This window comes from Merops nubicus, unplaced genomic scaffold (assembly GCF_000691845.1).
Source record: "Merops nubicus isolate BGI_N331 unplaced genomic scaffold, ASM69184v1 scaffold5292, whole genome shotgun sequence".
Taxonomy (NCBI): Eukaryota; Metazoa; Chordata; class Aves; order Coraciiformes; family Meropidae; genus Merops; species Merops nubicus.
The window spans coordinates 20,094-47,529 of NW_008592731.1; the positions used below are offsets into that span (position 1 = coordinate 20,094).

Sequence of the window (27,436 nt, forward strand, 5' to 3'; positions counted from 1 at the left end):
ATGAGCCTGCCAACATCTGTGATGTGGATAAAGAAGTGTACAGTGAAGCATTTAGCCTCAGTATTGTATTTTTCCATATTTCCTCTACCAAAGTATATGTTGATTCTTATGGAACTCCAGTATGTGCTGGGGGATGCAACAAATCAAAACCATATACAAACCATTTTCTGAGCCATTCCTAAATAGTTCAAGAAATAGTGTCACAAGTGTGTGGGGGTTGTTTTATGTGTGTCTGTGTGTTGGTTTTTTTTTGTTGTTGTTGTTGTTTTGTTTTATTTGTTTGGGTTTTTTTTGTCTTTGTTTGCAATAGCATGTTTACTTATCTCTGTAACGACACTGCCGGATGTGAGTCTGGGATCCAAAAATGCTTATGGTGGAGTCCAATTTTTAAAATTAAAACTTCTTTTGCTGGACACTTGGCAGATAGGAAAGAGTAGCAAAAAAAAAAGGACATAATTGTTATTTCTCAGCAGACAAAGTTCTCCAGTTAAGGAATGCTCTAGTCTTAGCTTTCTAGGAAAGGGCAAATAAACATCTGCACTACAGGAGCCTGTCAGATTGGCTTGTTTGGTCAGTCCCAGCATGATACAATGTATACATCTTATTTCTATATTCTACCTCTTTCAGGAGTGAAAATTCATTGTAATTGACTTCCAGACCTTCTTCCCCAAAATGAGTAAGTTTCATGAAGGTAAGAAACTTTGCTAACAAGGTGTCAAGATTTAGGCAATCCAGTTTAAGCTGTTGCCTTAAATACAGCTTGCAAGATCCTCTGCAGCGTTCCTATAATGGAACTCTAAAAATAAACTGACAGTGGGATACTTACTGTACTAGTCTTGAAACCAAGCTCCCTAAGACTTAAGTGCTTATATTGCAAACACTGCCTAATTTTCTTAAAAGGAAGAGTTTAATATGTAACTATTTACCTGAAACAAATAAAAAATAAAACTATTTAAGCTTTAGACTAAGGTATTAGAAGAAAATGCCAGCATTAGTCTACAAGCAGAAGCATTTTCTAAAGAAATACAGAAAGGTGGCAGCATTCTACTCTCAGCTCACGTTCAAGTTCACACATAGTCAAACCACACAGTAACATGTTGATTTGAAATTTTATGAAGTGTCAATGTCCGTTGTTAGGATACAAACTAGCCAAAAGTTCTTACCCATCTTTTTCAATGAAATATTCTTTTTCCCCAGCCCTCAAAATGTATTAGCAAAGTGGCACTTGAAGAAGATTCACTAAAGCCTTTGTCTGAATTTTTTTCTAGACTGATGTGTTCTTTTGACTGCATTCTTCAGGGCTCTTCCAAGTAGCAGCCTTGCTTTTGAGAGCCATTAAGATTTTGTTGGTTACTTTGTTGTTTTGGTTTTTTTCTTTTTTAACATAACCCATCTAAATCTTGCTATTTTACTTTTCACTTCTAAGCTCTTTGTGAACTATTATAAGATTTTGTAGAACATGTTGTTTACCACATTCCCGAGACATGCATGCACAGATGTAATGATCCATGCCTCATTATAGGCTTATTTCTTCCAATCACAAATTGCACAAAGCTAAAAGGCATTGTAGCTATATAGTAGCTCCAAAGAAAAAGAAAACTTACTATTTATTGAAGTAGACAACCCTAAAAAAATAAGAAAAAATTATCCTTTGTGTCGTCTTATAGGCTGGACTGTTTCCCATGTGGCTTTCAAGAGATGTCTATGACTAAAATAAGACCTAATTCAGCTAGCACACTTAAAATTTACTGTGAACTGTCCTCTTCAGTTTTTTTTTTTTGGAATTGTGCCAATTATTGTATTTTCATATATATATAGAGAGAGAGAGTGAGTTAATAGCTGTTAAAAAAACAAAAGTTCTGTGATTCTGTTAGTATTGTAGTATCAGCCACAAGTATTTACAAGTAACAGAACGGCAAATTTGTCCAAGGGCCTACTCTCTCCACAGACTGGAACTATTCTGTTCTCAGCCACGGTATAAAATTATCCAAGGTTATTTTCTGAAACTACCTATTTTCATAGGTAGTGGAAATGTGGTACACCACTCAAAGTACTTCTGGTGTGTTCTTTGTTAACTGACAACTATTTTGACTTCTAGATAAAGCTCATGCAGAACGGTCTCAATATTTTATTGGGTGGGGAGGTAGAAATAATTACTGTATAGCACGTTTCCTTGTTTAGGTGTATACAGAGAGCAACCCGAACAGAAATGTGGTTTTAGTTCTACTGACACTCTTCATCAAGAGATTCGAACTCTTGTGTGCAAAGCAAAATGGCAAAGTGATCTATACCTCTGTTCGCTGAATTCTAAACCCAAGTTTGGGTCTGTTTCTCCATATGCTAATAAATGGAAATTAATATATCTTTATTACTAGAATTTCTTTGGTTATGGTGTTTCTTCTGTATTATATTCTGTAAGGATTTGTGAATCTGTCTTTGATTTACATGGTGAGCTAGTTAGGGCAGCTTTAACAATATGAACATTCTGTTTGGTTGGATGTAGGGAAGGTAATTTGTTAGATCATTTTTCACATTTTGAACATATATTCTTAGAATTCACCAGTCATGATGATTGTTCCAGCTAGAAATGTGGGGTTTCAAAACTTAGTCTATTCTCTTCCCCCTGACAAGATAGGAGAAAGATATGAGATAGGTAGATACAATCCTCCTTAGGAAACTAAATTTGCAGTTCAGTTGGAACGCTGTGTATTTTTCAAGATAGGATGCTTTGGTTTAACACCCAGCTCAAATTACACAGATTCTTTTATAACACAAATGTGATATCTCTTTAAATTTAAAAAATCATTTCTCTTTAGGTGTTTTGGAAAAGGTAAAAAATATCACCAAGTAGAAGTCTGAAATAATATGAAAAAGAAACGTGATCAATTCTGACAATCTGAATTCAGATTAGCTTAAACCATTTAACTGTTTGTCCAGGTTCTTTAAAGCTTTCTAGTGCTGGACATTCTGCAATCACATGTAACAACCCGTTCATTCCAAAGCACAGCTGTCCTTGGGAAGTTTTCTTCCTCTTACCCTCCTGCAGTTGCAACCCAGTTCCAGTTCTCCATTTTGCTATGGATGTAAAACTAATTGCTTTATGCAAGTTCCTTATGGAGTTGAAGCCTGTTCACAGTCTTCCTTTCTACAAGTAAAACCACCATAGCTCTTTTAAGTGTTTTTGTACTGTGACGTGTTTTCCTGAGCATTGTGCTAGGGGGTGGTACCCAAACCCAGCCCCTCGGAGCTAGCAGAGTTATCAATATTAAGTACAGAGCTGAGTATATTTTTCACCTTTCTTGCAGGAGTGTGGTCTTGCGAATTCGTATTCAGCATGTGATGCCCTATATAATAAAGTGACAAATACAGCATGCTACAGTAATTTGGGTCATTTGTTTAATACAAATACATTTTTTGTTTCACAACAATAAGCAGATATATTACTTTTGTTTCCCTTACCTTCTGTCTTTCAGTACACATTCACCCACAAAAACATACAATTTTTCTTTTGCAAAAGAGAGGGAGTTAAACAAGTAACACAACCTTGTAGTTCCAAATATTATACACAGTCAAATATTTTCATCATAGAGTAAGTTTCATTGCATTGTTAGAAATTATAAACGGTTTGTTCTGGTGATGGAGAATTACTGGTTTTGTTGTTGTTTTTTTTCTACACAACAAAAATAAACACTGCCTGCAGATAGAGCAGTGTGTGAATGGCACAGTTGGACTCGTTGAGAATCTTCATAATGCTAAGGATAACAAAAAGTAGTATGTTTAGGCCTGTTTGAAATAAGCTTTATAAAGCTTATAACTTAAAACAGGAAATGTGCATGTTCACAGATTAGGAGTATCTTGTTTAAAATTCCAGATCCAATCTGAGACCAGATTGCTTCTACCTACCTTCATTAAAACTTCACTTAAACACAAATGCAGATCAAGCTCTTCTTGGTGTTGGCAGCTTGGTATTGGTAGAGCAACGTCCTGCCCTTGGGGGTTTAGCCAGGCTAAATGCCACCTTCAGCCTGTTCGACTGAAATGCGCTCTGGCTACGCAGGCAGTTTGACTGAGATCTTTATTTAATATATAATTTTTCATTACAAAGTCTTAGAATGTATCTTAAAATTTTCAGTATACTGTTTTTGCAGGACAGAATATTTTGGTTATTAAACTGATATAGAAACTTGTGCTTTGTGTGGGAATGAAAAGCACTGGTTGATAAGCAGCTGTGTAGTGTCTGCATTTGTGCACCTTCCTTATTCTTGCAGACCTGTATCCAAGGCAAGCTGGTGTGAATAGCTCCTTGCCCTCTTGAAGATGTTGCACCCTCCTTCAGAAACAAATTCCAAACCTGCATGAAATTCCTGAAAGCTCTAGACTATCCAGTGCACCTACAAAGATTAAAGGGATGCATGGGCTAATACTGTAATGCTTTGGAAGGTTAAAGACTGCTTCAAGCCTGCTGTAATCTCTCTTGCTGCTGACTCGTCTCATTGTCTGTCTCCTTTTCCTGCTGTCCAAATTAATATTTCAAAGGCAGAGTAGGAATTTCAACTGAAGTCTTTCTCCATCCTTATATTTAACTAACTGCAAGCTCAGCTGCACATGCGGTTGACATGAATGTAAAAACAGTGTTCTCGAGTTGTTAGTATAAAATCCTCCAAGTTGTCTTTCTTGCTTTAAAAAATGTACAGTAATCTTGTTGGATGCTACAAATCTGCTTTCAGAAGCCTCAGGTATTTTTTTTCTATGAGTTGTATTTTAGACTTTTTCAAGAAAAAAAAACAATGTGAATTTGTCTCCAGTAAACTGTCAAAATAGGGGATAAAGTACTTCCAATGGGGATATGATGCTACAGCAGGTCAAAGAACAAGCTGGCTAAAGAAGCAGGTTTATTGTCACTTAGTAAGAAACCTTCTGATTATTTCAGGAAGTTCCTAATTGTTTTCCATAATAATGCTCCTTGTCAGTCAGTTTTGCTATGATTCATCAGGTTTTACTGGTTTTATAGTAAACATCATTCCAAACATTTAGATAATTTTAAGTGTCTAACTTAATGAGATTTACTTTTTAGCAAGTAGATTTACTGTTTCTGAAAACTATGCCTTTGCAGACTATCTTAAGCATCTGGAGTTATGACACATTCCTTAGTACTGTCATGGTTTTCTGAAGATCTTCTGAAGTCTCCTCCACAATTATAAACAAAGAAATTATTTGGTTGCTCTTGTGCGTCATTTCTAATGAGAAGCTGCTACCACTCCAATTCACAATTGTAGAACTGGAAAGTTACTTTAGATGAAAAGTGTGTGTCATTCTGTGAAAAAAAACCCCTAAACATTAATCTAACTCACCTGCAGTAACTTAGAGCAAATTATGAATAAGTATTTAGGGCCTGTTCAAGCACCAAGATTTTGTGTCCTGTCTAGCCAGATGACAATCACTTAGTCACAGCAAAATTACACGAGCAATTTCAAACAACAGAACATAATGGTCTGATAAAGACAAATCTCTTGCTAATACTGCTACTTGCATTATTCCCCGAGCCTTAAGCCAGTATACACATTCACAAAGTAATGCCCAGTATAGAAACTCCAACACATCTTAGGCCCAGCACCCTGGATATTTGCAAGAATGACATGATTCTGTCATTTGATATTAGATACTTGAGTGTCTAAAGAGGAAATTTACCATTAGAAACTACATAGCTACTTCAAGCCAATCATTGCTGCTGTGTCCGCATGGTAAACGTCACAGGTATGAGGAATGAATCACAAAAAGTGTTTCTTTATATAAAATTAACCCTGTTGGACACAGAATTATATCTACATTCATTTATCTGTTGCACCCTTTAATGCTATTCACACTTGGTTTTTATATGAGAATGCTCAAAGCACGAAGTTAACAACTGAACTGTTGAATCTCTAACACCTCAAGTTTACCTGTACAGAAGGAAACCATTGATTTATTTTTTGAGTCAGGAAGATCAAAGCTAAGTTTTCAGAACAAGGAGATAAAAACTAATGTTCTCTTAAGATATGTAGGTATATCCTCTTATGTCTACCTTTTTGTATCATGAATCTTAAAAAAATAAAACAAAAAATTGCTTTCATCTTCCCTCTGTGTCATCATCTTTCAGACCTTTCATTATATGGAATTTACTTTCGTGCGGTTCTGTAGTAAACTGCAGTTTTTTTCACTTACAGTTCTGCCTCAAGATTTTGTGTATCCAATTTATGTCTATTCGCTCTTAAAAAGTAAAATAAAGAGCTGAGCTGCTCTTCTAAATATGTAATACATGTTCTCTCCTTCCTGTACTTATTGTGCTGACAACTATGCTTAGGAAAATATCTGTAGCTTATCAAGACTTGAGCTGATACTGGTTGGAATTGCTTACTTTTAAAAAATTCAGGCATATTTAAAAAATAATGCTACCCTTTAAATGTTTCAAATATCCTTAGTCGACACAGCTGCCCAAACACTCAGGCTCCACTGCGGCCACACGAACGGGTGTTACTATTTGAGCTTTAGAGAGTGAGTGCTGTGATACAGCTCTTCATACCTCAATTCAGTTAATGCATACAACTCAACTGGTACCCTTTTGAAGTGTATCTTTAAAAAAATAAATAGCAAATACAACTTTTAGTAGTAAACAGATGAAAGGTTTTTGTTTTCTGTAAACAAAATGATCATATCAGGTCTGTTTCTACTTTCTCAGCCATCAAATTAAAAAAAAAAAAAAAGTACTCTTGTCACACTGGTTTGGCATTGTCTGTTAAACCTGTTCTCTATTGCACTTTCTACACTTCCACTTTCACTACATTGCTGACTAGTTGAGAAACTACTTCACGAACAGTCACACTCCATACAGTGACAAGCTGCTTTGCTGGATCCATTTTCCTTGTAGGGTTTTGTTTTTATTGTGTGTGTTGGGTTTTTTTTTAAACTGAAAAAATCCACAGTCATTTCTACTCTCTTTTAGCATTTTTAGTGTAGAAAACACTACGCCTTATTCTGCAAGGGAGAAACAATGCTGTCTCTGTCAAACTGGAATGACCTCAGGTGTCATTTCTTCAGCTGCCGGCTGAGAGTTTGTACCTGTCTGTGCTACTGGCACCACCACTGCATCCTTGACATCCGGGGTCTGAGTGCACGAAGAGTTCTTCTCCTCCATTTTTTTGGCAGTGTCTGGGCAGTTCTGAACAAAGATCACTCTGTTGTAGGCTTTCAACCTCCGCCACAGCTGAACATAAACTTTACACTGCACATACATGAAGACCAGGCCCCCCGTGAATCCAATGGCCACCACAATGAGTTTTGTCCAAAATGGCCATTCAAGGACACCTTTGAAATAAAGCATTTATATTTATTACCATCGTTATATATTGAACACCAAGTACTGAGTTGCAGTAGAATGTTTTGGAAAGAAGCCACTTGGTAGTAGTTCCCAAGTATGCACATGCTACTGGGGCAGTTGTGGCTCAAGCAGACAACAGCAGCAGTTTCCTATCCTATAGACCAGCCAAGAAACTACATCTGCCTCCCACTTTAAATCACTTAACTACACTTTGGTCAAATAAGAAATGCAAGGCCACCGTCACAAAGGAAGCATATTGCTTGATACAGTCCAACCCAAACCATTTTATTGTATTCTTCAATAATATCCCCATATTCAACAGCTTACTGAAGGAAAAATACAAGTGCAAAACCCAAGATAGCTGGATACCTAGAAACATGCACATCTTCAATAACAACTAGATTTTTTTTAAATCAGGCTAGAAGCATGACACTGTTTAGGGTACCTGGAACACCAACATTTACAATATTATTACCTGGTCCTAGCTTCATCCTGAAGCCAGGGTATAGTAAGAACTTCTGGAAGGGACTCTTATCTCCTGCATCAGAGAACAATCTGAATGGGTTTGTTGGTTCTGTACGGGAGTTCTTTTGAATAATGTTTTTCTCGCTAAGAGTAGTATTCAAGATGTCTTGCAGATGCTGTGTTCAACCACTGGTGATGTATCACAACAATTTGGTGATATATGTGAATTTTACTCAAGTTTTACACAGGGAACAAATTTTTGCCACATGCAAGAAAGCAATCCATGTCCCTCTGGGGTTCAGCAAAAGAGCTTCAGTGAGAAGCAAGTCTCCGCTTGTAGATCTGTTAACCTGGATTCCCGTAAAGCAAGTCTTTCCTTCTAGCCACCTCTGTGAGTCTCATGAAGTAGTACTTAGAAATGGTAACAATGTTTTAAGTGATGGTGCTAGCTTATTAATTTCTCCCTGACCACTGTTTACTCTGGTTAGTTGAACTCACCAGGAACAAATCCTTTAATATTTGTTAAATTTGTTCACAAAAGATTTGCCATGCCTTTCTTCAATCCCCTGTTCCTGGGACAAAAGAAGTAACAAAGAATATTTTGCTAAGGTGTCACATATCCAGTGATGTGTTGTTAGTGTGTTGGTTTTTTTTTTTTTTCCCTTTAATAATTGTTTTTAAAAAACACTGTCTCTTTCTTGCTTTTAATTATGACAACAGTATGGTTTCCATCTGACTAAGCCCCATCAGTGGGTAATGACACTTAGGACCTGCAAGTCTCAGCTGGAGCACCAAGCTCAGAACAAAGAGGCCAAATAAACAGCTCAGATTTCCTTCAGAGTTTCTTCCACCTCTTAGCAGTAAAGATGTACTACTGCTGCTTCCATGGTAATACAGGAAGCATCATTTTTCGCTTAGCTGGTATGCCACAGTGAATTTTGTACCTTTCAGACTTCCCCCTGCCAAGCAAATTTTGGGGCAAAAGAGTTCTCTTCATATGCACTTTTTTCCATGTTGTAAGTAGCTCCAAGGTATCTCTTTGTCCATTTATTACTGTGGAGAATCATCCATTACGTTTGGCAAACACTGAATTCTACAGAAATAGCAGATATTTTTTGAGCTTACCAGCATTAATTAACGTGATTCTTAACCGTTCTATCTAACAACAAAAAATCATGTTGGCTCTTTTGTTGTGCAAATTCAGCTAATCCTCAGGAAAACCTTTTCCGTTTTTAATGAGTAAGGTGATGCAGTTGTACTCAGAATTTCAAAGCCATTCCTAGTCTTGTCCTCAGGACCAGGTTTTTTGAGATGAAACCCAGGGTTACTCATTTAGAAAGAATGCAGAGCAAGACGTTGTAGGGTACATTAATCTGTGACTCACTGAGGCCTGTTACATATTTTCCTCTCATAGCAAGAAAGGCAAGCATTGGGAGTATCATCAAATATTTATCTAACTAGCAAGGCACAAAGCTCCACCTGTTTTGTTTTCCATGTTAACTCAAGAGTATAGCACAAAGCTAGAGACCTTTGTCCCTCTAATGTGCTTAAAGTCAATTTGGATCAAAACTCAAAAGCTTTTTATTCTCCTCAACATCATGAACATATTTAAGACTAAATTCAAGAAAGTATAGACTTAGATCTGAAATGGAAAAGGGTACTTCAGTTTGGAATATGGTTTCCACAAAGGGTAAGTATAGTACAAAACGAAAACTGCTTATGTTAAAACATGCCTTTTGTTATGCATGTCCAGTTGGGTTTTCAGAATCTCCACAGATGGAGACTCCACAAACTCTCTGTTCCAGTGTTTGACCACCCTCACCATAAAAACAACAGGAACGTGGACATTCACAGTGGAATTCTGCTTGAAAGGATGCAAGAATGGTTTTCCATGCTAATTAAGTCCCCCCCCCCTGAACTAACACAACTGGAACATGGACTCTTGGAAGTTCGTATTAGGAAACTTGTTGACAAAAAGGCTTTGTTGTGTTTTACAGGGTATCGAGATTCAAGTGGGTAACACAAATAAACTGCTATTGTAAGACCTGAACTTACGCTAAGATGTTTGAATTTGACTCATCTTTTTGCCTGAGCTTTAGCACTATCTAGATAATGGGAGATTAACCTAGGAAGAAGGAGCAGGCTAGTTAAGCTGTTGTAATGACTGCGCTAAGCAGAGGTCTCTCTGCAGGGGCACAACATAAGCTTTTAACACTGATGCACTCATCACTCCTGCATTGAAACATTTCATGTAGCCCTGTATCAGTGAGCCCTTAAGAACAGGATGTGACCAGTTACATAGCTGCCTTCCAAAGCCATCCATGGTGACATCAACAAGACTGAAGAAGGTAAAAGGTACTTACCGTTATCATTGCCTTGTTTGATTTCCTCAGCGGTTCTATCAATTAAAACATACAATGACCAAACAACACAGGTAATTGCAATTATGTGGAATGTGACTGAACAAATTATTTTCCTCCTCTCACTTGTTGTCATCTGTAGTTTCTCCCACTGTAATAAAAAAAAAAAGTAATTAAAAAAAAAAATCATACTTGTAAAATTTTACAATAAACTGATTTGGCCATTCTGTGCTTTTTCTACCGAAAGAACCAAGCAGTAATAAAATTAACAAAACCTTTTATTTTGATAATACACATTGACAGTATTATGTTCATTGTCACTGCAAAATTAATAACGATCTCATTTTCACAGATTCAGAGGCATGAAGAGTCCTCTTCTGTTTCTACGTGCTTGTGAATGACATCTAAAGTAATTTAATTGCAGTACAGCCATAACTTGCCAATAGACAGGTAAAAAGCTGAATATTTAAGTTTACCTGATGCACACTTCTGGCAGTGAGAGAAGAAAAATCCAAAACACTAAAATATAATACTTATACTGTTCTTAGCTATGCACAGTTGCTTAAAATTAGAGAAACACAGTTGTGGAACAGTCTTCCCATAAAAAAAAAAGCATAAGAAATGAAACTGCATTGAGGATTAAATACAATAAACTCCAGAAGACGGTTATGTGGAAATGATCGTACATGATAGCAGTCAAAGAGCCTCAGTAATGCAAGGAAGATCTTCCAGGCATATGCTTGTGAATTGCAGCACTAAAATCCTAGCTTATTTTAAGGCTATTTTAAAATGAAATAGGCTATTCTCTGCATTTAACAATGCAACTCTTGCAGAGATTTTTTTAATCTCATTTGTGAAGTGAGATTTTTCAGCCTGTCTTTAAAATAAAACTGTTCTCTACTGGATTTCTTGCCTTTGAAAACAGATAGAAGAATATGACATTTAAAAGAAAAAAATAGCTTAATTAATCATCAGATTAATCTCGGAGTCAGTTGCCAGCATCTGATGAATGAAACAAGTACAAACTACAACATAACAGTGCCACCTCTCTGCAGCCATGCTAATGCAAGGCTGAGCTGTGCTTCAGCATCCAGGCCACAACTAACCACAGGGACAGCAAAGCTGCTCTGCTCCTATGGATCTCGACTACACTTGGGTTGAGGCTCCTAAGAGTTTCCAGGTACTAAGGCTGTATCAAAACCCCTGATAACGACAGAGCACTGTGGTGGTATAAATTTACTTTGAAGGTATGAGTTTGGCTCAGTTTTCCTTGTTTGGGTTTCATTGGTCAGCTATATTTTTAAAATTTTGTTCTGGTTTGGTTTGGGGAAATGACAAAGTCTTCTAGTCTGCACACTATCTGCTGTCTGGTCATATTTTGAAGGAGTACAACCACTGTGAAAGCTGAGGAATGTAAATGCAATGTCACCAAGAGGGCTGACTCTCAGAAATGCTGCTTCTTGCCATTAGTTTTAGAGCAGTGCATCCCAGGGCAAAAAAAATTCAGTCTTTAAAGGCAGTTAAAGGTTGCACGTTTCAGAGCTGTTGCCTCAAAACACAATCTCTGGAGCATTTTGTAGCCCTTGTCAGAATTTTACAAACACAAGGCTTAAATAAGTCCTTAGAAGAATGGAAACATTTTCTGATCAATATACACAGAGACAGAGCTACAAGTTTATTTACTGCATTGAAACATTTCAGTTTCTGATACATCTGCTTAGGAGTGAAAACTAAGTTTGCTGGGTTTTGTATGGCAGCTTGGAATAATGGGAGGCGTTAAAAAAAAGTAACAAAATAAAACCCCAGAACCTTATATTAATTGTAGTACATGTAGGTAATATTCTGCAGTCATACCAGCCAGGCATTTTATAATCACAGTCTTGCCATATCATTAGAGTCACCAGGTTACACAGCATGTGACCTGATGACTTTCATCCTTTTTACAGTGAAAATTCCACTCAAGCCTTGCAACAGGCTTTCTTTCCAAAGAGAAAGTTGTCTTTGTCCAGATGGAAGAAACGATTTTTACCTTAACCCTTCACTTACCTGGGGATGCTCTGTGAGAGATCAACACTGAACATAAGGAAGAATGAACTGTATTCTTAAACAGAATTTTTCTGTCATGAAGTAGTTTTTGCCTCAACTCTGATGCTATGCTTTTTGGTCTACTGGGGAGAAGATTCTGTGGTAAATTTTCATTGTCATGTATACCTGCAGTCTCATTACAATCACTTTACCCTCTGTAACACACAATTGATGTGAATGCCCAGGTCAAATAAAGCTTTTTCATATGGAACTCTAAAGTCAAAGAAGAATGCTGGAACCCTTACTTTAAATGCAAACATTTTGAAGGTGGGAAAAAACAAAAACAAAAACAACTGACTAAACCAAACAATGAACAGGCAGGATAGGTAAATAAAGGAACAAACTCACAAACTTCTGCTGAGACTTTCAGGAAGGGTGTATCAGGAGAATGAGCTAGCAGAAATGGATTAAAGCAGGTCTTTTTTGCTAACATACCATGATGGAATCTAGACAGAAATCCAGCCAAGGCCTACTGGACCTCTCTGGCCCCTTTTCTTCTCCCAAAAGACAGCATGGCTCCATGTCTGTTCTACCCACCCATGCATTACCACACCAGAAGTAAGATGGCTGTTAGGATACTGGGAGGTACCACCAGGGCATGGGTGATTATGGGACTGACAGACTGTGCAGAGCACCTCATGCTCCCAATTGTCATACAGGAAAGGAATAAGGACCAAAGAGAGACCCCCACTCACGTGGACAGATGCAGGGGGATCAGACTACTTAGGAGCATTTTAAAGCTCTTAGTGTTTCCCAAAGCTGCACTTCTGTTTTGCCCTGACCTAGTTGCAGTCTCAGTTGTCCTCTCAGCTCCAGTCATGTTGGGCTGAGCTCAGAAGGGAAATGCAATTAAACTTTGTGCTCTCCTCCTGGTGATCCCTAATTTTCCTGTCCTCCTCACATATTTTAGCTTGGCTGAGCTGAGTACTATGTGACTACTGTCACTCTCTACTAGACAAGTGGTGTTAGTAGATAAGCCATCAGTTTAAGTTGCCTGAGGGAGAAAAGTGCCATTCACTATTTTAGGATTTTTTGCAATAGGCTTAAATTGAAAATTTATCTGTTGTTAATGGATTTGCTTAGATAAAAGCACAGTTACATGAAATAAAAGTTGCTTGAAAATTTATAGCAAAAAATGAAGGCATCAGCCCCTCATACTTATGCTTTGCAGTCCAGGACTTGATATAGCCTAAAGTTGGGTGGGTAAGTTTGGTAGGTGTTACCAAGTGACACAGCACATTAATGCCTCCTCAAGTACTGATAAATTCACCTCTGGTGTATTTTGAAGGTTCTGCAGTTCTCACGGCTCTCTACATTCATGATTGCAAGATAAAAATAAATTGCATCACATTTTATTATCTTCATCAGTGATCTAGAAAAATGTCATCAGGTTGATGACACTGCCACATAGCATGGATAGAATATCAGTTGCCACCAAAACCAGAAAAAGTAACACAAAAGATGAAATTTTCCTTGGAATCTTATATGTTAATATCTCTAAGGTCCTCCAGAGACTGGAAAGAAAGAAAGAAATGGAAGACTAACAGCCAAAGGAGACATTTATAATGACTTGCAAACTATTGAGTCACTAAATTGATAGACAAACACTGTAGTTTTTGCCCAGCCTCCTCCAAAGTACCCCTTCACTGTTGTACATCCCATTGTTATCACCCCAAGAAGCCTTAATCCTGGCAGCAATACAAATGCAGACTGGAAACCATCACAGACACAGATGGTTTTACGTCCTGCAAATGCAAGCAACCACATGAATGCCATTATGCTCCACAGACCAGGAGTGCAAAAACACTTTGTGGCATCTAACAACCACGAGACCTTTTACACAAGCCACCAAACAAATCCACAAGGCAACACTATGTATCTTGAGAAGAAAGCTTGAAGTATCCCCAGTCCCTTTTTCGTTTTCTGAACATTACACTTGCACTGTGCATGGCACACCACTGGAGGGTGGTAGGAGACCATCCACCTGCTGCAGAGCTTCCTACCAAGAACCCAGAGTGAACTGTCACAAAAAAGAAGCTGAATTGTAAAGGTCATCAGGAAGGTTCGTCCTACCCCAACTACTACTTACAGCTACTTCTAAAACACTCTGTGCACCTCGTGTACAACACTTACTACCAGAGAAGTCTGTAATAATCTTGAAAGTGGCAGCTGTAAAACTGCACCCTGTTCTAGGTTTCTACCTCGTGTTTTGGTTTTGTTCTTAAAGACTATCTCTCTCTGAAACTTAAAGGGAACAGTTACTCATTTCATAACCCACTCTTAACCACAAAATGTAGCCATGAGTCTTCTGGGGAAAGAAAAAAAAAATTAAAAGGAAAAAAAATAATAGCCTGCTCACAGGGAACACAAATCATACGTAGCCAACCACTTCCCTTTCCTGTAACAAACTCTGAGAAAATCCAATAGTCTGATATTTATTTTAAATAACAAAAATTTGCCTGCCTACACGTCACTTCTAACAAAAGCTTGGTTAATCAATATGCAACAAATAATTACGGATAACTTTAAATAGCCTCTGAAAACAGATTGTATGCAGATGTGAGAATGCTGCTTCATATCATAGAGACCCTAACGGAGCCTCTCTTTTTATAGACAAAAGTAAATCAGCAGTTTTAATTCCCTGCATTAAACTTTCTCCACAGTGGTTTCAGGATGACCTAGTGCAGAACCAAAGGCCTCACACTGCTCACACAGAAGCTGTTACCACACCACACAGTCTCACTCTGCAGACTTTGCTGCTTCTGTTCCTTTTCCCAACCTTCAGACTGTAGATTCACTCTCTGCCTGCCCGGATCTACCATTTTGTGCCTGCGTGCTGCCTCATGGTACTGGTAATCTTCTGTCATGTTTGCCACAAAATTTTGTCTACATAGATTTCCTGAAGTAAATCCATACTTACTGCAGGTTTGCAGATTAACACCTTTACAACTGAAAATCTCCCTCCTGCAGGGGCTTTTCACTGAGGATGCCAAATTGAAGGTGAAGTAAATGGGCTGCTCTGCAACATGCTATGAATGCTTGGATCTTTAACTCCTGGGTATTTTTAGGAACCTTATTTTTAACAAGTGCACATAAGGGGGCTTGACAGGCAAATCTAGTATGGGCATGACATTGCTCATATTAAATATATTTCCCGTTTCTGACATTTTTCTCCCTATTCATCATTTAGCAAAAAAATGTAAACAACATCTACAGTTGGAAGGAATTCCTTCTGCTCTCACTCAGAGCTAAAGTCATCATGCAACATGTAATTCTTTCTACAATCTAAAGAAATACTTGGAACTAACCTCTATCTTGAAATAATCATGCCTGCAAAATGAAGGCTAAAATTTTCTACTAGGAGCTGTTACAGAAACTGTACTCTGCACACAGACTAGGAATACACAGAAAAACATCTTTCTCACCTCAAACCAGGCCTGAAGGATCTATCCAGCACTTTTGGAAAAAGCTCTGAAGAACTGGAGCAGGGTATGATGAAGGGAGATGGGCAGTGAAGATATATTAGTAGTCTGAACATGTACCTGAGCTATTTATCTTCTATATCTTCTGTGGTTTAGGGAGGGTTTCCTGGTCACTTATTGCAGTGCTAATTGGTTCAGGCTCCACAGTAAATTGTTCCCTACCATCAACCTAGCAGCTGGAGAAAAGCAGCTGCAATGGTAGTTTGCAGAAATAGAATTTGTGTAGTGCATGAAGGAGGAAGAAATAGTGGTAATAAAGAACAACAGGGCTCCACACATGTCAGGAGATCAAAATAGCCTTGTGCAGATTTGAAGTGCTGGTGGGAGATGGGACTTCAAACCTTGTAATTTGAATAAAAGCATCCTAGGGCACTCTGCATCATCTATACAATGTGTGGTTACAGCCTCTGAGAGGTGTCCTCAAACAGACCAACAGAATGTGCCAGGTCTGATGGCTGAAAAGAGAAGGGTTTGGGCCATGAATACACCTCTTCCATGTCTTTCTCCACAAACATATTCAGAGCACATTCAGAGAGGAACTACTGAGCAGGCTCACAGAAAACATATTTGTAATTTCCCCTTTTTTCAAAAGATATATCCCAGAGAAGAAATTCTTGTAAAAAAAGAACAATACAAGACCCAAATTAGACTCCTGCTACATTAGCCACTGAACATAAAAATAAAATAGATTTTAAACATTCCATGTCACATGGTGCATCACACAGCCATATCTATGCACAACCTCACCTTGGCCTAGTTAGCACATTAGATGAGCTGGTACAAATTCTTCTCTGGCAGACTTGTCTAAAGTTTACCTAAAATCTATTTCTGTCCCTACACGACACTAAAGAAACCTCTCTGGAATTCAAATGAATGTCTGTGCTGTATTTAAAACACCCATTAAAAGTTTAAAACTGAACCAGAAATGGGTGTATTTCTAAAGAGAAACATACTTTAATTCACTTCTACATGTGGTATGCACACCTAGATTAACAAAAGAATGACATAAAGAAAAATCTCACTTTGATAAACATCAACTGCAAAGAACTAATAATTCTGTTTTATCAAAATCAAGACAGCATTATATTTATCTTTTAAGTGACAGTTAAAAAAGCTGGAGAAGTGATACAATCAGTATGCAGTCTTCACAAACATGTAGTTTTTAGCTGTGTATATTGTCAATTAGCAGAACCTTAAAAAGTGTAAAAAAGGCTTATTAAGTAACTTGAGAAGATAATTTCTAAAATGAAGTAGCTGGTTTTGTAATCTGGAAGTACTACCAAGAAAACTTGTTATTTACCAACTAGAACTTTAGTACCTGCATCCTAATCATCCACACACAGACTAAACCAAGAAATGCCATGCTTTGGAAATACAGGAGTAGCCAGACCTCGTGCTGCTGTTGTCCAGTGCTCTGCCTCAGACCGAGAGTGTTATTAAATGCTTCAGGGAACTGTGCAAGAAACCTTATGGCAAGTAATTATAGCATAATCTCTCCATATTGGGAGCTTCTTCCTAGCTCCCATTTGCTAGAAATTATTTTACATCAACGTATATACAGGATGTAAAAGTACCCTGCAAAGTGTTTAATTTCCAAGCAGCCTCTTTGAACACTGAAACATTAACCAATTCTTTGTTCAATAGAGGCCAACATGATCAGCTTTTGGTGCCATCGTTAGCTTCTCTTTTACAATTGCTGTCTTTTCTTACCTTGTAAGCTATTTAAGAACAGGATAATTATCTCCTAGCACAGTATTCTCCAGCTACCTTATCTAAAAAGATAATCCTAACAGATAGACTGCAGCTGAAACATTAAACCACTGGTCAAGAGAACTATCACTATAATGCAAAACTGTGGGGCATATGTGGCACGAAGAACAAGAGGCACATATCTAGAATGCCAGAAAAAAAAATATTTCAGATGCCTAGGCATACGCCCTTATTAATCAAAAATCAAAAAACAAGCTACATGTGGGCAACCTATAAAGAAGCATGGAAAAAAAGCAGTAGAATCTGTTTCCACTAATTTAGTTAAGAACAGAATTAGATGCTACTGTTAGCTGCTCTTCTACAATCATCATATCAAAAGAATCTAGTTTGTGCATCACTGTTATTCTCTTTGCAGCTAGTCCTCTCCCACCTGTGGCTACTCGGCCCTGGAAAACAGCAGCATAAGTAATTGAAGGCATCTTTCTCCAGTCACTAAGTAGCAAATGCTTTTTAATCACAGTCCAGCTCTCAAACAACAACTTGGACACATACACACACACACACACACACAAATAACCCCAAAAAAACCCAAACAAACAAACCCCCACACAATCTAACAACCATGCCACAAATCACAGTTTTGCTGCAAGGCCAATTCACTTTTCAATCAAAGCAGGTGAGGAGCTGCATTTTTCAGTAAGTACTCCACGGGAAATACCAGAGCAGCCATGACACATGCTCAGTGCTGGATTTGAGATGGATTGTGCCAAGGTCAAAACAACCACAAAATCTCCCTCCACTCCAGCAGTCAGAACAAACCATCCCCCAGAAGTCTGTGCCAGTCTCTGTCTTTGAACACCGTGTAGCATGGTCTCCCTTTGCACATCTGAAAGTATTTTGATCTTAAATATTCTAATGGATATGGACAGAATGCTGAGATAGGATGGTAGACAAAGGAAAACGAGAGAAATTAGAGAGAAAGGTGGATATAGCAAAATGCTGGAGATCCCATTATGTAGTCTTGTATGTCTCTCCACTTTCTTTTGTCCTGTCTGTTGCGTTGTTGATACGCAACACCTGTCCAAGTAAAGTGAAATTTTTCTGAAGAACTTTTCCCTCAGGCACTGAAGGCATAGTTACAATGTCTGATCACAGTTTTGTTAGAGAGCCTTCACTGGAATCATCGTCTCAATACTCATCACACTGCTTGCTTTCCTTCATATCAAATTGTCTAGCCTGCCGAGAAGTATCTTGAAGCATGCATTTTGAAATTAGAACTGATGAAATAAAACTGGTGATACCTGAAAAGCTAAATCAACTAATAAACTTTCTGTTTCTTTAGGTGTAGTTATAAATGATGTACGGAGTCTTCTCCAGGAGTTACAACACATTAGTTATTCTGCCTTCCACCTAGAAAATATTTTTCACCTACGTTTGCCATCTCTTAGATGAGTGCAAGCATGAAAATTCTCATTACTGCCTTGTACTAAATGTGCTTGGTCTTTTTTGTTTGCTGATCATGTCCTTGGTTCTCCTATCTGATACCTTAGTAATTTACAGACTCTTTCCAATATGTAATATCCCTTAGAATTCTAATTTGTATCTTACAGAATAAAAAGCTAAATCAATGTACCTGGAGAACTTTCTGTGCAGCCTGGCCTATGGAAGTGTGTGTTACAGCACTACAGCCCAAGGCCCTTCAGCACCATGTGTCATAACAGGAACGGACAGTACGGCAGCAAGTGCAGGAAGGAAGGGTGCAAAGGTACCTTTGCATGCTCAGGAGTATTGCAGGGAAAGAAGTACAGCTGACTGGCCAGGGAAAGCAGCCATATCTGAAAAGTCACTGAATGAAGAGTAGCCACTTGGTACTGCTGGACGAACCTCAAGGACATCTTCTGTGTCTTTTTATCTAATTTTCTATCCTTCACTTTTATAGATCCTTCCCTTTTATAGATGCTCTTAACAATTCTCCCCTCCATGCCATCAACCACCAAATTAATAATACAAGTGAACTTGAACACTGATTCTTTCCATATGGTCATTATTTTCTTCCTGAAGTTGTAAGAGCAACTGACTCATATTGTATAGGAAATGTGACTTGACTTCCGAGATTCCCTTCCAACTGAGTCTGCATTCTTACTGAGATGTGGCTTGGTTTTGATATATTTGTGCACCAAAACCCTGGTATTCTTAAATACACTGTCATTTAAGCATGTCTAGACATAGCTTTCTTTTGCAACTATATAAACAGCATATATGTTTATGCGTGAATTGCCACATAACCAAAATTAAAAAAGGAGCAGACGTGCTTCATTATCTATAAATATGACTTTAGCAAGAAATACTGATTTCCCAAAAACGAGCTACAATTACCTTCTCTGCCTTTCAATTTTACCACAAAAGAGACTCTTTTGATCCAATTAAATAAAAATGAAATATAGGAAATTTGTACTGGAGACAGGCTACAGTAATTAAGGCAAAACAACAGCCTAGCACTCTGGCAAAGAGCTGAGGGAAGGTATTAATTTTCAAGCACCTCCAGTATGCCATACATTACAGTTTTACCACATACAAATTGAAGCAGATGAATAAAGACCTGAATAATTCCTGGAGGAAAAGTTTCCATTTTTTCCGAGTAATTTCCACATAATGCTACAGGAATAAAGTTAACACTAAAAATCATTAAATATTCTGAATTAACTGATAATTATTTCATTTTATCATAATTTAGATCATATTGCTGTGTTCAAGAGAACATCACTATATTCAAGAGAAGCATTCCACAAACAAGCAATCATCTGCCTGAGAACTAAAACTCAGTTCAGCTAATTGTCATATCAATAGGTCACAGATAAAATAAATTTGAGCTAAATAATCACTGTAATATTGTCTTAGTTATGTGAGAGATGAATACATACATTAGTCAGATCATGAAGAGCAGTCCACTCCCATTAGAGCTGGTAAAATCTCTAGCTTCAAAACAAAACAGTAAAAATGTCATTTTTACAGAAGTCCATGAATAACAACTGATTTAGGTCAATGCTTGGGCTGCTAATGCCTTTTAAATCTTATATTATTAGCTATATAGTCTGTGTCAGGGCACCATTTCACTTGCATTTTCTTTAGTTGTAAAGCTGATATTGAGAGATTATTTTAATTATTCTCAGTGCTTCAGCTACCCAGACCCCTCCTCTGCTATAACTATTGAAGAGGCCAAACTGTAAAAAGGAAAACTGAAAGAAATGAAAAATGAAAAGATGACCTTATGTCCTTAAAATATAAGTGAGAGGCTGATAACCTGCAGGATGGGGTAGGACTCTCTAAGGAAAATGCAAGAGAAACCTTTTGATGGAATATGCATCTGTAAAACACCTCAGATCATACTGTTTATTTTGGCCTCAGAAAGCATAGAAGGATTTGTACCTCCCAGAGCTCTTGCTCATGATTCTGTGCAATAGTGGATAACACCACCAATACCCAGAGCTGGACAATTTGAATTCCCTTTGGCTTTGTAAATGCTACTCAGTGGCAGAAATAGTAAATTTGCTTACTAGTAATTAATCAGAATCACAGAATGTTAGGGGTTGGAAGGGACCTCCAGAGATCATCGAGTCTCATTTCATTTTCTGGGATAAAATATTTTGTTTGCTTATTAAAAGAATGGAAGTTCAAAGCAATGCCAGTAAAAACATCTTGTTCCACCCCCAAGAAGGATGCTGCACATACGGGTGTCCCAGCAAACTCTCAGAGCAGGATGGCTTTTTGCAAGCCATGGTTTCAAGATATGAGACACAAGGGGGCAGAACATCTCATCAGAAGCCCAGGGGAACGGGCACAGCTCTGCTAAATGAAAGGGAAAGAAATATGGTGATGGGAAGCTAACCCAAATTCCACCACTTTGAGAAAGGCAAGATCTACTATTCTTGTCATGGCACAAAATGCAGCACATTACTCTACAAAGTGCAGCATGCTATCTATATACAGATAAATTAGCAGCAGTGTTCTATTATTCTCAAAAATTAGGACTACAACTGTCTGAACAAAGCAGTCTCTTGCATCCTTGAGGCATTACAATAATTCTAGCTATAGAATTATTTTTACTTTAAATGCTTTAGTACACACATTCTCCCTTGAGCACAAAGGTATTCACTCTGATGACATGATAGCCAGTAAGAAAGTAATAGCTTTGTGCCTTTGTGCATACTGGTGAAGTGTCTGACCTCATGTATTACAAGAAATGATATGAGGCTAGCGATGTTTTGAGACAGTTTACTGGAATAGGGAAAACACCAGAGCAGGTTGCCTTGACGACGCTGTGTAGCTGCACCAGAAATCAAAAGGAAGTACAGGATCTTTTTGTGTTTGAAGGACTGAAAAGTATTCACCAAATTAGGTCAAACGGGAACTAATCCCACAGCAAGTCAATGTTACCTGACCTATGCAATATTAGCTATCCGTTCTTATCATGAGACTTATTAGAAAAATGATGAAAAAGCCAGATGGTTCATACTCCACAGCACAGGGCAATAAGAGGTACACAGCAAGTGATACAATAATGAATGCTCTATGTTCCTTTTCTTTTCCTGGGAGACTCCGCAGATCACTTCTGGTTCTGAGAGTCTACTCTGGCAGGAGAAGTGGTTTCTAATGGTGACCACTTTTGATTGCACAGCAGGATTTCACAAAGATATCCCTGCAGGATATATCACTCTTGGCAGTGATTGCCATATTCTTAAATAAGGAATGTAAATACTAATTATCTAGCTAGCACTGAACCAAAAATAAATCAACATCATTAATATATTTGGCCATCACTGAATTTATCACGCATACTACCAGATTTGTCAAAAAAAAAAAAAGGATTTATCCACAAAGCATTCAGGTACGAATGAATTCCTCCAGGCAGTCATCTCCTTTAAGATTTACTTTTTTAATAGGACTGTGTTAGAGGAGGGAGAAGGGAGCTGAATCCGGCTCTCTTACACCTCAGCTAAGAGCTCCAACAGCTGGATTTAGAGTCGTGCACGCACTGACTGTTCTATTAAAAAAAAAAGGCACCCTATGCAGTTTTATACCCAACAGCGGCAGCAGATGCAGATGTGTCCATGCTGCAGAGTGAAACATTCAGTCTGGGAAAGAAATGGGAGTTAAAGATTCACTTTAGATATTCCTTCTGTCTATCATAGCTCTCAAAGCAGCATTCTGATTTTCTCCTGTTGCTTCTATGCATCATTCCCTTCTGTTTTTTTTCCAAGGAGCCTGCGGAATTGGTGATTTCTCTGCATTTACAGCCAGGCATTGTTCACAAGTTCTCTGTTGGCTCAAACCCTACATCTTCATTGGTTTCACAGTTCCTACTGATCACATGGTTTTGTTGTACAGTATCTTTAACATATTATTTAAAATACTATAAGTATTTGCTTTTGCTCCAATACATAAATCAGCATCATACCAAACAGCTGATATCTTCCCCAAACTGATCTAACCAGTTAATCACTAATCTGGCCACAGAGAGGCTTGAACTGGGTTTTGCTTTGTGTGGAAATTTGAGTTAGCCAGTTTCATAACTTCTCTCCAGGATGTAAACAACCTGCTCTTGGCAGTTGTAAACCATGTATCTTCAACTGGGATTTAAACTTTTGAGTCCTGTATGGAAATTAAAGCTTGCATGGACATTTTATCACTCTTATTACAATCTGGTTATTTAAAAAATAAATCATACCAAGAGAGTCAGCATTCCTTCCTTATCCTCTGATGACAGCAGCTGGGTACATTAGAAGTTCTACTGAGTTCAGGGTGTAAAAGCCAAGAGAGGCACCTCACCACATTTAGAAGTGCTATTTATCAGTACATAAGCACATATGAGGACATACAGAATACAACAGGAGTGAACACTTAGGAGATACATATACACATTAAAAAAAATCAAGTCTTTTTCATTATCAGTATTTTAAGACTGGATTTGCTTCTGTTTAATTTAATATAAACTTATTACTGTTCTAAAAGAACTCCCATTCCTCTAGGTTCAAAAGGGGTGAATTCAGATATCCTTTCTACCAAAGAAAATCAACCCCAAATGGCATATATTGCTTCCCTAAACAAAAAATTTACTTGTTCTACCTTAATGGCAAAGAGCACACAGCAACAACATGCACTATGCCTCACATAAATAAGAAATTGTAAATAATTTCAAAGATAAAACAAAATCAGGAGAGCAAATAGACATTTCTGACACCACAGAATAATCTGTTAGAATAATGCATCAAAGTGAAAGATCTCACCAGATACCAGACGCCTTAAATGGACAGTAAAATTTAAATACTAAAAGTATTTGAAATATAGTGAGACACTGTGGAGTAATCTTAGTTTGAAGACATTTCTGCAGTTCAAGCACCTTTTAATCTGACACTTTAATCCATTTCATACTCACAGTATTTCCATTGAGTTCCTGTTTCTACTATGCTTCAAACACCATATTCAAGAGATATGAAATTCAGGTGCTACTTTACCAAGATTACATCCTTTTAAAAGAAGTGATTTCCTCAGGATGAAGCTATTACCCGAGAGAGTTCAATAATGAACTTACATAAGCTTCTTGCCACTTTCTAATTCCTTCCATGATAAATAAAGTCCCTTTATAAATGAGAAATTCTGCATCATGGATTGCAAATGCTGAAAGGTAATGCTACAAATGCAACTGCATTATTTATAACCATAGATAGATGTAACAGAGACCAGGAGAAATGAAACAGATGCACTAATCAATGCTTAATATTTAATTCCTAAATTATATTTAGCCAAGTAATTAGACCTGCTCAAATGTATAAAACACTTGTAATGCCTGTTGATCAATACTTAAAAGGATTACTTCAATGCAAAGACTCACTAACGTGATTAAACTAAGTTTTATTTGATGTCTGGTACTTTCACAGATTCTGTAATTAAATAACTGTTGCATAATGGCACAACCTTACAGATTTAATAGAGGCATCTTGATTTATGCTAACACAGTGTACTGTACACTGCCACTTATGGCTGCCAACAGCTGTATGACATGAGAGTCAAGCACGGTATTGACATAAAACCCTAGACTTTGATAAAAAGTTTTCGGGTAACACTGAGGGTGCATGAAAGGCTGAGGCATGAAGATAGTAATTCACCAGTTGAATCAAATAGTTTGTTTTTTATTTAAATTATGTCTTGTGATACTTCAAAGACAAAAGTATAGATACCTGTAATTAAGCTCTGTGGTCTGTGATTTTTTCCCTTCAGGAGACCAGTGGTTGAACTGTTACAAGGGTATCATGATAAAATTAATCATAATGAAGCAATACACGGTCAAGAACCCACCTTTAGAATCTCACAGCATGAGTAAGGTAGAGATGAAAAATCAAAAATGGCTGAGAAATGTGACCGTTCAAATCCAGGTCTAATGGCCATGGAAATGGCATCTTCTGGAGCTGGCCAAATTGACAAAATAAATCTTTTTTTTTTTTTTTTTTCAATTTTGCTGTTTCCACTCAGCCTACAGCAAAGCTGACAAGAATTGCATTGTTTTCAGCTATAACTCCCACTGCTCATAATGTCCTTGCCATTATGTCCAAAGCATTCCAGAGATTTGGGAAATTCTAATTCCAGCCAGGCTGGATTTAGTCCTGGAGACTGAAGGCTCTCAGTCTTTTTAGTACATAGCCAAGTCTTAGCAAAACCTAAAGCTCTCTAGAAGGTCTGAAAATCCAAGAGGCTATAGTGCTTTTGATCCTGCATCAAGAAGACAGGATGGTGGACAGCTTCAGCTTTAGGATCTACACTGTGGTCTGGTAACCCATCTTCATGTCATCTTCTGAAAACCTGGACTCCTAGGGAATATGGCACAGCTGAGGTCCTTGGCTCCATAAAATCTTGCATGAAATTCGACAGTATTTTATCAAAACTTTGCACTTTTGCAAAACACATAGGTTTTGATAAACCAGTATTTTCAGTGACTGGGTGGAAAGTTACCAGTCAGAAGTACTTACTCAGCAGGTCTCAATGATCACCCTTCCCTTGCCTTGTCTTTGCTACAGCTTTCAAAGTGCTTGGTGCACAAAACAGCTTCTTATAAACGGGTGTTTCATAAATTTGTGAACAATATTGCATACACTTATTAGAAGGGTAGCATAGGTGAACATTATAAATGCAAAAAGAATAACTAATTTTAACTTTGAAATCTTTGGAAACTTTGGGTTTGGTTTTTGAAATGGGTGCAAGTTATAAGAAAGGTTCTATAATTGGATGCTGGGCCCATACTGTACAGACAAACACCTGTTAGCACTGCATTTCAAGGGGAGAATGCTGCTGGCACTTACTGCCAGGCAGATAAACTACACTTGAGTACTGTTTTGAGCAGAAACAAATATATCCTGTCTGAAAGAAAGGGCTAACCTTTCCTATGTCAGAAATCAAAAATATATCTAAGAACCAATGATAAACTGAATAAGGTGATAATCATTCAATTAAGAAATGACAGACTTGCAGGAATTACATTGCAACCCTAAAACTGCCAGTATTCCATTAATCTCACCGTTAAAAGTGCTTACTTCTGATATCAACAGTTATGCACATTTTTCATCCCTCTTCTCCTTGGATGCTATAAATTCCGTTTCCATTTTTTAAGGATGTTCTAACACCATAAGGAAAAGGCTTTTGTTAAAAATACTGATACCTGTATGTTCTCTTGGGAAAAGAGGCTGTTACAAATGTACTCATTAGAAGGAAGGTTAAAGCATTTTGTGTTGAAAACAGAAACATATATACAGAAAAAAAATCCTAAAAGGATATGCTACAGGCATGAGATTTTATACAATTACCTCCTTCCTGTCCCGTTACTTAAAATTTATCTGCAATTGCTAAAATCTTAGTCAATATAATTAGTTTTTAGCCATCAATTTTTAATTTACATCTCTTTCAATTTCTAGTCTATCTGGCAAGATCTACTCGGCACTAGAGAACTGTGTCCTTTCTTATCTTGTCAAATCAATTTCATTCTCTCTTCAAGTGTGGTTTAGCATCATGAACTTACTAGAAAATGTCTCTGGATGGGAAATTAGAAGGAATTCCATTTGTTCTCCTTTCTCTGCTGCTACCTGTGCAACGCTGACAAAACCAAAATGTCTATTGCTATCAAAACACTCCTATGTATGCATATACTAGGTATAAGGGTTCTCGCACTCAAATTCATTTTAAATCAAAACTTGCCCTGTTCTAGACTGACTCAATCTTCAAAGAAGCAACAAAACCAAAAAAAATGATAGCATTTTTAGAGAAAATTAGAGGAGAAATTATTGACTGCAAAGAAAACAAAACCCACATATGTTTAGGAAACTCTCTGCCTTCCCTATACTGACAACCTGTGTAACATTACATTAATTTATCCTCGAAAACAGATGAGGGTAGATAACATACATTTGACTTTCAGGATGCAAGGTTGCCTTGTAGTTTAGATTCCATTAACTAATCTTAATGTATGAGTGATTAATTTGCCCACAAGTGTAACAGCTGGAACAGATGCAGCTAAATTGATTGACTGTGCTACTTTGTAATCGCTTTCCCTAATGACTCTCAACCAGAAGTCATGGGCTCAATGTAAAAATAACAAGGTGAACTGGTCTGTGTCATTCAGAATCAAAACACGATGAGTAAGATTTCCTTCTGGTTTAAAGATAGGCAGATGAACTAAGAACAAAAAGCTGAAGATAAAAATTCTAAATACAAAATCTTATTATTTGTGCATTTATATTGCATATGTGCTGAGAGTCTTCAGCCAACATCTTCTGCTGCTGTTAATGAATTAACTTAAACGTCGAAAGAAAATCATTGGGACGGGTTTAACAGCAGCAAATACAAAGTCAGGACAGGCAGGTGTATCTTTAATGGTGCCAGTCCTTTGTAGAGCCGTTTGACAGTCAGGGATATGTAAAGAGAACGCAGTTAATGAC

General features: G+C 37.5%; 1 protein-coding gene across 1 annotated transcript; it reads right to left on the reverse strand.

Annotated features, from left to right (window-relative positions):
• Positions 1-7,039: 7,039 nt before the first annotated feature.
• MARCH1 (membrane-associated ring finger (C3HC4) 1, E3 ubiquitin protein ligase) lies at positions 7,040-15,131 on the reverse strand. The gene is made up of 3 exons (XM_008935227.1): positions 14,976-15,131; positions 10,183-10,330; positions 7,040-7,341 (listed from the first exon to the last, which is right to left on the reverse strand). The coding sequence occupies exons 1-3, from the start codon at positions 15,129-15,131 to the stop codon at positions 7,040-7,042; spliced, it is 606 nt and encodes a 201-aa protein (XP_008933475.1).
• Positions 15,132-27,436: the final 12,305 nt, after the last annotated feature.